Genomic DNA, 12,885 nt, shown 5'->3' with positions numbered 1-12,885 from the left:
GTTCGAGAAGCTTGGGACGATCCATCCGAATGTTGTTTTACATGCTAGTGTACTTAACAATGGTGTACCACATGCCAAGCATCAACGCCACCACCCTCCTCAACGTCTTCTCGCACACGAGGAACCTAGCCATTGTCTTCGATACCTACGTTGCGACACCTACCTCAACCGCTACACTACCATCGCCGTCGCCAGTATGTCCTCCTTCATCACCATGTCCGTCCACACCCTCTCCATCGCCCTCCATTCCCTGCATCCTTGACGTGCAACACATCCAAAGGGCATATGTGTGAGGGCCCTACTAGCTCCCATCTTGTCGCACTCTTGGTGTCCTTCTTGGTCATAGGCATCGTATGGCATTCGACCGTGCAACCTGTCCTTTGGGGCCAACCGGTTCACCCTGTGCATCGTTGACAGTCGTGACTACATCGTCAACTTCTTCAATTGGTACTGCTTCACCTTCAACGTCGACACGACGCTTATGGAAACCATCATCACCTACCTCCAGAGCAACCTTCCACTTAATTAGAGTAAAATACATCGGAAGTCTTAAATGTATTTCCAATATGTCGAATAGGTCCTAAAAGTTTGAAATCATTCACCTCGGATTCTATATGTGTACATGCGGCTTTTAGTAAATACTTGACACATTTAGAATGCTTTTAAGACCTGTGGTGAACGACTTACAGACATTTAGGATCTACAGTGAACGGTTTTAAATTTTTAGGATCTACTTAACACACTTAGAATACTTTTAGGACCTCCGGTATATTTTACTCTTTGAATTACTACCTTCGCTTCAGGGTTTTGTCAGTACATTCTTTCTTCAGCTTGCTTATATTATGGTTTGAAACTTTTCCAACACGTAGGAATTGTGGAAATGTACAGACATGTTGATCAAATCTTGGAGAGGTGAGCAGGAAATTAATAATTAAATAAATCTGACTAAATATTGATAAGATGAGAAATTATATAAACATGCACTGTAGCATGTATAAGACTTTTCAGTAATGATTTTATTTTATTAAGAAGTATTTTGTCAAGCCATAATTGAAGTCTATGGTGCTAGGTATAATTTCGTATATATTTTGCTTCCTAAACTATACAACTCTATTTGTTAACGCAGTTTGCAGCATCGACAAGTCATCCTGAAAATTTGGCATGGACCAGTAAAACTGAACTCAAACTTAACGCTGGAAGCAAAACTTCAATGTCAAATGCTGAAGAGAAAATGGCGCAGCAAAGCACACACGTCCACTTCTATAGTATATACTGTTCAGACGAGGACACAAAGAGGGGATCAATATTGTCACTCGACAGACAAGGTGATCATAGTTTACATAATTTAGAATTTAAATCTCCCGCCACTCCATGGGAAACTAACGGCATAATCAAAAGAGGATAATGAGTACGTGTGTGGACAGTTCCATGCGTGTTCGCTCGGAAATAAGCGATTTTTTTAACTGGGCAAACCCCTTTCCATTACCAGCATAACGGAAGTGCAAAGTTCAACAAAATGAAAAAAAACAAAAAGGGATGCGAGTTTAAAGCATTGTTCGGAAACTCACCATAGACACTCGTCATCGAGCAGCCTACCGTAGGGCGAAAACCCAAAAACACCATAGAAACACAACCGACAATCTAGAACCAAAGTTCAAATGACAGGACCCAAGTCTGAAAAGAAAGCTAGCATACAGTCAGATTCACAAAGGAATCGACTACAACGCCCACGCAGGGGGGATTCTAAAACACTTAACAGCAAAAGCTAAGACATGCAGAATCACCACCATCACCGGGCACCTTCTGGAGCAGCACCGGTCCGCATCATGCTCGTTGCATTGTTCTTCAGCATCTTAGCACCTCGCTCCATTGCTTCCCGATCATCCCCTGTCAGCAGATCTGCCCAGTATGTAAGGAAACCACAAGCAGTATACACTACATCAAAGGGGGACCTCAACTTTTTATTCTCAAAGGGTAGCACGATTACGACAGTTCCACAACGCCCAACACACTGCAGCTAGACCAAAGGTATAGAACCTAGCTCCATTAGGAAGGAATATAAAGCACCACGAAAAGAATTGCCATATATTATTAGAGCCCATGCTAGTGCCAAGCATGCAACCAATAGTTCTCCAGACCACCCTAGCAACTAGCAAGTAAAGCATAAGTGTTGCGAAGTTTCCCTCTCTTTACAAAACGAGCAACTAGGATTACGTCCCCATTTCTTCCTCTTCATCACATCACGAGTGAGAATAGCATCCTGAAACAATTGCCAAAGAAAAAATCTGGATCTTAAGAGGGATTTTAGCTCTCCAAATCCATCTATAATCACAGCCAACAATGTTTCTTTCTAGGTACTCATAAACAGAGTTAGTAGAGAACTTTTTCCCACTCCCGGGCGTCCAAATAATCTGGTCTGGAGCCTCAGAAATGGTCCAACTTTCAACAGTTTTCTTAAGATCTTCCCATTGACAAACCAGGGAATGGTTCATCTGCCTCCTGAAGAAATCATTCTCCACCCCATTTTTAAATCTCCCCACCATTATACTCTGGTGGTTACAAATGTAAAACAGATCAGCATATGTGTTTTTCAGTGGTGGATTACCGCGAACGGGATCATACCAGAGTCTCGCAATGTTGCCAGAATTTAACACAACTTCTCTGCCAGCCATGTAGTAAGGTTTCGCTTTCGTAATGGCCTTCTAGATAGGAGAATCCGCAAATTTGTTCGTCACCGAAGCCACATCATCCTTTTTAAAGTACTTAGCCTTAATCACCTCTTGCCATAACCCATTCTGGGTTTCTAGTTTCCACCACCACTTAGTGAGAAGACTAATATTTTGTTTGTGGAGATCTTTCACTCCCAGACCCCCCTTTCTCTTAGATCTACAGATACGTTCCCATCTCACCAAATGATACCTTTTATTCCCCTCATACTCGCGTCAGAAGAAAAAAATTCCGATGCTTGTCCGATTTATATATTACCATCTTAGGAAGCAAGAACATCGACATGTAATAGTACACAATACTGGCAAGGGAGGAATTCATCAATATCAACCTACCCCCCGAGGATGCCGCATTGCCTATCCAGGTCTCACAACTTTTAAGGAACTTCTCATCCACATAGGACCAATCCATATTTCTGAGATTGGTATAGCTGACCGGCAGCCCCAGATATTTCATATGGAAATGTCCAATAAGCGAATCGATAATGGTAATAGAAATTATACTGTACAATGTTATACTAGCTAGTAGTCGAACTGTTGCCAGGTGCTGAACGTCTGTCCAAACAGCCACCAGGCGGGCACGACATCTTGGAAGACCTTGTACTGGCCGCCGGAGGAGGTGATGGCGAAGCTGAGCCCTTGTCCTTTCAGCCCTGCTAGGCACTGCCAGTTAGCGCCCCAGTTCTGTGACATGGGGATCCAAGCCGTGTTGGTTCCCTTCACCGACATGCTCTTGATTGACCCGCTCATGGCGATGTTGGTCACCAGAACCAGCTCGAAGTAGTTGAAGCCGTTGATGGTAAAGCGCAGGCCGCCCTGCCTCTGACACGCGACCTGCTGGTAGAGGACGGGGACGATGCCGGCGCGGTAGATGGCAAGGTTCTCCCAGGCGGGTTGGGACATGTCGAAGTGGACACGGGGAGGGTTGCACCATCCCCCGTTGTCGCTGGAGAGAGCCCAGTTGGGAGGGCAGAAGTTAGTGGCGGAGACGGTGATGGAAGTGCCAGGCTTGCACATGTTGGACTTGCTGGTGTCACATGTGATGAGGTAGCACTGCCCGCATGACAAGCCGTTATTGAAGAGCGCCGTGCTCAGCGCCGCGTTGTTGATCCCGTACCCCGCGTTGTACAGGTTCTCATATCCGCATGCGCCACCTGCATATTGCACATGCAGATACATTTAGATAGAGCTCTTTTACGATACCCTGTAATGAATACTGACCGTCCACTCCTAAAGATCCAACGTCCCAAAGAGATGTATACTGCTCGAATTGGGTTAGCAGTATAGCATGCACTTCTCGTTCAACGCGAGCGGTATATGTGATTTGAGGGCAATTTAGGGAGATTAATTTTCAGCTTGTATCTGGTTCCATAGCCACGCATGCATCCTCTTCCTCCACGGGCCCATCTCCCATCCCTTCCTCAGCCAGCCCGTAGACCAGGCGCTCGACAGGTCGTATGTGACTATGTGAGGCACTGGCTTAGGCTGCTCATCGTAGCCTGACCTGGTTCATGGCGGTGGTGACGAAACCATCGGACACCACTGAAGAGCTTGCCGCCGTCGACTAGAAGGCCATACAGAAATACGTCATCCTCGTCATGGCTTCCAGGCAACAGGATGTAGGCGATAGGCGCTCAAGGTCACAGATGGTTCTATGTTCATCTTCGGAGAGTTGATCTTGATCAATGCAAATTCATGTTTTAAATTGTGTAGTATTTCAAGTTGTTGACAATTTCAGTGATGGCTCGGTTATTTCCTAGCAGCCGCAGCTAGTATCTGAAGAAAGTTTTGAAGTCACTCGGTTTCTAAGATGCAATCAGACTATTCACAGCCAAACATGGCAGTGGACGTTCAGCCATTCAGGGCTTGCTGCAACCTGCAAGGTCATGGGTGTCCGACCCTGAAGGTCCACAAGAGGAGGATGGCAACAGCGAGATGGAGGGAGCGAACTGATGCAGCGGCAGCGGCAACAGCGAAAGCGGACGTGGGCAGTTGGACGGCCGGTTGGTCGTGCAATATGGGGTACGATGCATCGGGGCTGAGGACTTAAGGTGGAGCTTGGCTGCTTGGGGCGACGGCGGGATGTGAGATTGCCCGAGGGCGGCGTTTCCTCTCGACAATGATGAAATAATTTTAATGTGATAATTAGGGTCTAAACTATCCTAAAAAAATCAACGGTGAGATTAAACCTATACTGCTCTCTTTTCCTAGCAGTATAGGGTACCATAAAAATGCTTTTTAGATATGCACACACGCATTGCATTGCGTATCAGGTGATAAATAATCATAGTTTTAAATAATGAGCTTTGTCAAATAGCAGCAACCGGCAATATTTCAAATGAGCTATCTCTGGTTATTTTATTATTTTATCGGAAATATGTACATGAATACTCTTTCTGTAAACTAATATAATAGTATTTAGATTACTACTTTAGTGATCTAAACGCTCTTATATTAATTTTCGGAGGGAAGTACCATTTAGCAACACCTTACTCCAACAACTATAGCAGGGTTATAACCGTCTCTTTAAAACATTGCAAATAATAATATCGGGCATATTGATTGTGTGGGAGCATGCCAGTATATGGCTTGATTAGCTATCTTACCCATAGTGTCCGACCCGTCGGCGCCGCCGTAGAACGTGGCATGGGCCGGGAGCCAGTAGCCGGACTTTGCGGGCATGAAGCAGAAGGCGAGAACCACCGTGAACAGCTGCAAGAAGCACATCCGACCTGCCATCTTTTTGCTGAAAGTGTCCCAGAAACAGGGAGATATCAGATGGTTGAGCTTCCCTCGCAGGTTACTAGATATTGTGGCGATCGAATCGGTTTGGAGGTGGCGAATGGTTGTGACAATGGTTGTGCTTAAATAGGAATCTAGCTAGCTTATGAATGAAGCCGGCAGGGCATGGATTCAGACAGAGAGGAATTATTGTCGTGTTAATATATGAGATCGCGGTTCCAACGATCGTATAGCTGCACATGGCCACAACCTCCACAGATTGACTTGCGCGTTCCAATCATCGAACGCAGGTCAGATTGACCGAGCTGTACTAGTACCTCGTTTCTTAATTATAAGTACATTCTTAATGACAGGTTAACTGAACAACCGGTTACACATTCTTCCATGTAGCAGCCGTCCAATTTTTTGGTAACCTACATTTGGACCGTACAATGTTCAACTGGACTGGCGAGTAGCTGAGAGCGAAAGCTGGAGTATTCTTTTGCTTCATATATAATTGTTCCTTAGTTAGTGCTAAATGTCACGCTAGCCCTTTTCCAAAAAAAAAAACCCACCAACTAGTTAATAGTTCTAAACAGTCTCTAACTGCAAGCCCAACTCCCTCCAATTCAGTGCGTTATTTACTTGATTTATGTACACCTCTTTGATAGTTGAGTTATACCTTTTGAATTACGCTCAGATTACAGCACAAGATCTTGGCATGATAAGGACACCAGTCACCCTCAAAAACTAAATGATAGGGACACCAATCACCCCTCAAAAAGTAAATGATAAGGACACCAACCACACCTCAAAAAAATAAAAGATTACATACTTCTAGAAGCACGATAAGGACACCAATCACCCCTTAAAAACTAAATGATAAGTAAATGATATCTTAATCATCGTCAACTGAATCAGCCATGTGATCAATGTCAATCATGCAGGTATATGGCCGCTAATTTTGAGGCAAAAGTCTTCGATGTTTTCTTTATGAATACCTTTATTTTATTTTATTTTCATTCTTACAATCTCTCATATCCAAGATTAAACTATTTTCCTGCCAAACAAATAACTTAAAATATTTCATATGGAAGTCGATAACATATCGGTGGAGAAAAAAGAACTACATCCTTCGTTTGTGTTTATTCAACCCACTCATATTTTGAACAAAACTTTGATCATCCGTATGACTAACAAAACGTGAGGGTCCCCAGGGAATAATGAGATGAATAACTTCGATCTAGAAATTTGAATGGAAAAGTGGAGTAAAGTGGAGGCGTACACATAGGCCAATGTAAAAGAAAACATCAAACGCGAAGGCATCCGTGCATATAAGCAGTTGTCTCCTTGTTGGTTTTCCAGTCTTTGCCTGCTAATCAAGATTCGGATCCATCCCGCGTCCATCCGATGATTAGTGAAACTGTTTTAACCATTTTCTTCTTCATGATGTCGGCTTCCCGATTCATATGGAATCAGATGCTAAATCGGTTTTTGATCATCAACGTCGTTTAAATCCTAAGATGAAAGACATGGAATCCTTCAATTTTTGGAAGCTAATATAATATATCATACTCCCTCTGTTCCAAAATATAAGACCTTTGAGAGATTTCACTAGAAGACTACATACGGAGCAAAATGAGTGAATTTATACTCTAAAATATGTCTATATACATCCATATGTAGTTTATAGTACAATCTTTAAAAGGTCTTATATTTAGGAACGGAGGGAGTATATCCTAAACCAGGTCCCTTATCTTCCCTCATGGTTTATCGACTATGAAGGATTTTGCCTGACCTATGCACTGTGCGTTTAATCTCTGCACCTCACGTTTCCTCGGGTTGCTTTTAGCTACCGCACTTGTCCTTACTGTGACCGGCTTTGGCCATACTCTTCTACTCGTCTATGCGGGGCCTTAGAATGAGAAAGAGACAAGAGACAAATATTTTGTAATACGCATAAATATGTTTGGTGTTAAAGTCAGTACTTCCAGATCAGTTGTGGGTCGGGGATACTTCACCAACTCTTCTTCCTCTACTTTCGTTGGGTGCATCACTTGTGAGATGATCATTACTGGTACCTCCACGTTGTTCTTGTCTGTGATTGTGCGCGAATAAAACTTTTGTTGCATAGAACATTACCCTATAGTCCACTCATAATACATGGATTCCGCCACAACTCGCCAACACTAGCCTCCCCGCGCAACCTTTCCATGTGAAGGATAAATACATGAATACATATGACTACAACTTGGGCTCAGACTAGCAATAAGGAGTGAGTATAGATATATTAATTAATTGATAAATTAGTTTTAAAGTTGACAGTCGTGCCCTTTCACTTGGTTTAGTCTCCACCATTTATAAAATTAGGGGGGGGGGGTAGCACATCCCTAATTGTTGCCTATTATTACAGTTCGTGTCTACCACGTCCATAATACAGCTTGGCAAAACCATAAGACACGACATTGTTTACTCCTAGGAGGTGTTTAGAAATATCGTGATTACCAGCTTTCTAGATATTTTTGCTAGACTCGTGCAGAGTAACCACAAATGCCTATTATTCATGTTTACAAATAAGCAAAATACTTGCCTATGAGACTCTTTATTGGTTAGAAAATAATGTGGACCTTAAAGGGTACATCATTACCTCAATAGCTAGAATATGTGTATGTAATCTGGAACACAACTTCTCCAAATAGAGTCCACCCAATAAGCATTCAAACTCTTATATTTTTGACAAAAAATCAAACTCTTACATAACATAATACAAACAAGAACTATATTATATCACATAAAAAACTGGACTTCTGTACTATTCATGAATCGTGAAATAATCAATGATACATATACACTGATATGATCTCGTAACAATCGATAGAACCTTCATGCAAGAATCAAAAACATTATAGGAAAACTAGTAGTTCAATAAACGATGGTCTCGGATGTGGCCGAGTTCCACTTGATGAAAATGGCAGTGCCTTGTAGAACTTAATATTATTACGCACAATAGACAAAAGAAAATCATTTTTGGATTAAACAAAATTGGAATGTTTTAATGTTTCATTTGGTAATATGGTACTTGAGTATTAAATAATCAAACTTTCCTAATGGAATAGTTCATTCAATAAAAAGGTTCACATACTAAATATGCTATACTACTTGCCTTCATTATTCCAAGAATAACAAATGTATCTAGTCATTTAGCCTATTTAATAGCATGCACACACACAACATAAAAATCCCAAGACCATGTGGGTTACATAATCGCAATATGATTTTCAATTTAATAAATTCCAAATATGACCATGAAACAAATTTACTCCTCACATCGTAATAAAAATTAGATAGATGCAAACTGCATGACCAAAATTTTACTTCATTCACAGAATGCAAGGTTTTTTTTGCACTGACGAATTTGAAATTAACGAGATGCTTCTACAAAACTTCGAATGATAGGAATCTTCCTTATGAAGCATACCTTCATAAAGAATGGAATTTTAGAGACAGGATATATTGATGAAACAAAATATTTAGTTAAACCAAATATGCTAATGACCATGATCTAATACAAATTGTAACAAAACTGTGGTGTGGAAACCTTAGTCCAGAATCTTTGATTCATTGACGCATTCAACCCTTTGATCTCTTAGGTTTACATACGTTGTTATCTCATTAATCCTTGTAAAATCACTAAAATCATCAAGAAGTCTAATGCACAAACCCATGGAAAGTTTCTTCACGCAAGAGGCACGCCCGATCTTCACGTTGTAGGATTGAATCAGGGAGTATAACTAGTTGCAAGCATTCAGGATAACTATATCTAACTTGCCAAGTTTGGATTCCACCCATACGTTGGGATGGTTGATCTAAAGTTGCAACGACTTCAACCCGCTCCCCGAACAATTGTAGAACAATCGTAGAACAAGTGTAGAGCATGAATTAAGAGAAACTAGAAGCTCCTTCTATTGAATCTGGACTAACTCACAAGAGCAACTGTAATAACTTTTGGATCTCTAGCAGCCGTGGTACATAAGCTTGTAGCTGAAAGGTTTGACAAAATGCCCCTAAAACGGTGGTGGAGATTAGGGTTCTATAACAAGGGACAACTCCCCTAGATAGGTGTGAAATGAGTCCACAAAGTAACCAACTTTGCATGGCTTCCTTGGGGAGGAGGGGGGGAGGGGAGGGGATAACCAGTCAACTTGGACAGTTATTGAAAAGCTCCTTAGATTCTCTCCCAACGTTGACAACCTAGACAACTTATACAAAAAGAACAATATTATTTTTCCTATGCTTACAAGATTTTTATCCCCCATTCTTCTCATGAAAACTATAAGACCTCCTGCACTTTCAAATAGGTTACTCATTAAAAAATATGAGAAGTTGAATGCTTGTATATCTATTTTGAATGGAGGTAATTGCACCATTGGTTCTTGCACTTGGCATGCATCATGTTCACTTTGCTGCTTGCTGGCAGAAAAGTTTTTTGAAGTTTGCATAGTAGACGTCTCTATGACCAATGGGTTCGTCATGTGTCAATACGAATGGAAAATTGACATGAAAAATGATGGCCCCTAGGATTCCAAATTTGCATAGCATAAGTATCGACCACGACTAGGTTCTAACTGTCAGTACAAATGGAAAATTGACATGAAAATGGTGGCCACAAGGACTCGAACCAGACACCTCCAGTTGGCCAGCAGGCCATGCTAGCCATCTAACCAAATGAAACTAGAAGTAAATAATGGATAACGTGACTATGTTTTGTAAACCGTACACTTGCGAGGTTTAAATGCTCTATTGTGAGTGACGTCCATTTTGCACATTTTAATTCCTCTTAGAATTTTGTGAAAAGTAAATTATAATTATGGTAATCAAAATAAATCTTGAATATTTGTGTGTTATAAAATATACATAAAAATAAAATTATATTTTTAATTTATATAAATGTTCGTATAATATAAAACACTACTAATATTATATGTTTTATTGCTTTAATTATAGAACAATTTTAATTATTATACCCACATTTCACAATTCATAAGTATGTTGTTGAAGAAAATGTTTGGATAGTTAAACATTTTAATATTTTTGAATTAAAAATATTTCTATATATTTACTTGTGGATTATATTTAAATTAAAGAAAATTAAGAATACAAATAGTCACTAAATAACTATGAATATTCACTTGTGTATAATTTTCTCTCCTGGCTTATATTGTTATATTTCTTATAAATTTAAGTTTTCTATAATTTCCCTGGTAGCTTATATTCATATTTTTACATAATTGAAATATAAACCCCAAGTGTATAAAAATGTCTGTATTTACTAAGCATTTTTAAATATAATCCACAAGTGTAGACTCTAAGCGTTTGTATACACTCATGGATTATGTATAATTTATTTTAGTAAATCATAAACGATTATTTTTATAAATCACTTGAATAACTTTTAAGTAAGCTGTCTTATTTGTAGGTATATTATGTATAACAAACGAATCCGAACCTAACTTTTATTACAATGGTTGCTGCAGTTGATGAAAGGAAGATTTCAGTAACATAGTTGCTGCAGTTCATGAATGAAGACTTATGTACAACGACATGAAAGCATTCATAAGATACTCTGTTTAGTATTTCTGAGGGGTTGATACTTGTTCAACTTCTATGACTAAATCTCATCACCGACTTTGGCTTTCAATCCGCCTGACAAGGACATCATGAATAAACCACCAAGGAGGAGTGATGACTCATTAGTTACTCCCTGGATTTTGTTCCGTTGCCTGGTCATTGGCCTTTACGTGGGGGTGGCAACCATTAGTATCTTTGTTATCTGGTACACCTACGGACCTTTCACGGCCGTTGATCTCAATGTACGGTCACACACTTGTCAGTTACTCACAACTCTCGAACTGGGGCCAGTGCTCTATCCGTGACTACTTCAGAGTCGCGCCCTTCATTCCTGATGCTAGAAAATTCACCTTCAACGACCACCCTTGCGACTCCTCTGGCATGATCCATTTATGTAAGAATTTAAATGCAATGAACATCTTACCCTAACAATGACATAGGTCTATAGCAATGTAGATTATATATTCTTGTAAATGCTCATTGGTGCGAAAGGAAATAAGTGTGATAATTGAAAATCACCACTATAGGAAAATCCATCAGTGCAAGTGCTTGAGCATTCCCCGAGTTCCGAAGCAGGACTTGTCTGGCAACAACAATGAAAGCCGAGTGCAACCCTCGGCAACTGCTAGGACTCAGCAAAGAAGTGTCTTGCTGAAATCAAGATAACTAAGACTCGGTAAATAAAACAAACTTGGTCCATACGACCAATGTCTAGAGGTAGACAAACGGCGCCCGACAAAGTTGGTGCCACATGGCGATCACGGTAGTTGCTAACTGCAACATCACCACAGGTGCTTTTGCTGGATAAGCGAGCTAATTAAAACCTAAGGGTTTAGGGATAGTGCAAAAATGTGTTGAGTCGTCCGAGGCTGCCCTTCTAGGTTAAGGTTTCTAGTTTGATTATTACAAAGATCTTTCGTCGATGTTGTCGTTGGTGGTTGCTCTAGGCCTCCACATGTGATACATAGGTAACGTGGGAGGGGTCCGGTATATAGACCATCACTGGCAGTCGAAATACCTGTGAGGGAGTGCCCTCCATTCAACCACTTGAGAGATAAATGTTGTTGAAGGGAAACCATTCTCCATTCCTAATACATAGTGGTTTTGCTACGATGGAAGAAGAGACAACCACTTGTCATCCTTATCCTTCACGATCATACTCATCGTTGCACATGGAGTAGATGTATTGGTGCATCCCATGGAGTCACACATAAGGTAGAAATCCGAATTGGAATGCAAGGCCTCGCCAATAGTGATCAGCTTGATGTTTTTTCGTTGTGGCAAAAAGCTTGATTTTGATCAAAATGATGAAAAGCGCTTTTGTTCGGAGGGAGCATTGCTTCTTTGCTCATAGAATTTGGGAGTGTCTATTTGACATTTGACTGAAAATAAATTGGGCATCACTCAAGTTTTCTAACCAATAATAGAACAACTTAAGTCAAACCAGTGGAACAAACAAAATTACAGTGTATTTACTGATGAAGTTACACTGTAAAACACCCACGAATTACAATCATAGATCCCACGAGTTACACTCCAAATCTTCTAGAATTACACTTGTAAAAACTGATGAACTTACACTCTAGAAACAGATGAATTTACATTGTAAATACCAAAAAAGTACAGTGTAAATCACCAAGAAGTACAGTGTAAATACTAAAGAAGTACGATTATTGGAGTCGAAAAATACATACTGCATACACAGCGCCTAAAAACCAGAGTTTTCAGCGCAAATCTTAGAGCCAGATTGGATGAATAGAAAATTGAATGACAGCGAATTGAAAAACACTCGACTGTAAAATAGCAAAAC

At 40.5% G+C, this 12,885-nt stretch overlaps 1 protein-coding gene across 1 annotated transcript; it reads right to left on the bottom strand.

Moving 5' to 3' along the window:
- Nucleotides 1-3,043: 3,043 nt before the first annotated feature.
- Nucleotides 3,044-5,577, bottom strand: LOC123399479 (expansin-A31-like). Its single transcript, XM_045093891.1, has 2 exons — nucleotides 5,333-5,577; nucleotides 3,044-3,880 (listed from the first exon to the last, which is right to left on the bottom strand). Exons 1-2 carry the CDS (start codon nucleotides 5,463-5,465, stop codon nucleotides 3,249-3,251), a joined length of 765 nt encoding a protein of 254 aa, XP_044949826.1. The 5' UTR covers nucleotides 5,466-5,577; the 3' UTR covers nucleotides 3,044-3,248.
- Between the last annotated feature and the right edge of the window lie 7,308 nt (nucleotides 5,578-12,885).

Source organism: Hordeum vulgare, chromosome 5H (assembly GCF_904849725.1).
Source record: "Hordeum vulgare subsp. vulgare chromosome 5H, MorexV3_pseudomolecules_assembly, whole genome shotgun sequence".
Taxonomy (NCBI): domain Eukaryota; kingdom Viridiplantae; phylum Streptophyta; class Magnoliopsida; order Poales; family Poaceae; genus Hordeum; species Hordeum vulgare.
Note: the sequence above shows the minus strand (reverse complement) of the source record. Positions and strands in the feature narration are given on the sequence as shown.

Bases quoted from the DNA above. Each gene is read 5' to 3' on its own strand.
- LOC123399479 (XM_045093891.1), bottom strand. From the start codon at position 5,465: ATGGCAGGTCGGATGTGCTTCTTGCAGCTGTTCACGGTGGTTCTCGCC. The intron at 3,881-5,332 runs GTAAGATAGCTA...TGCAATATGCAG, and splicing joins CGACGGGTCGGACACTATGG to GTGGCGCATGCGGATATGAG.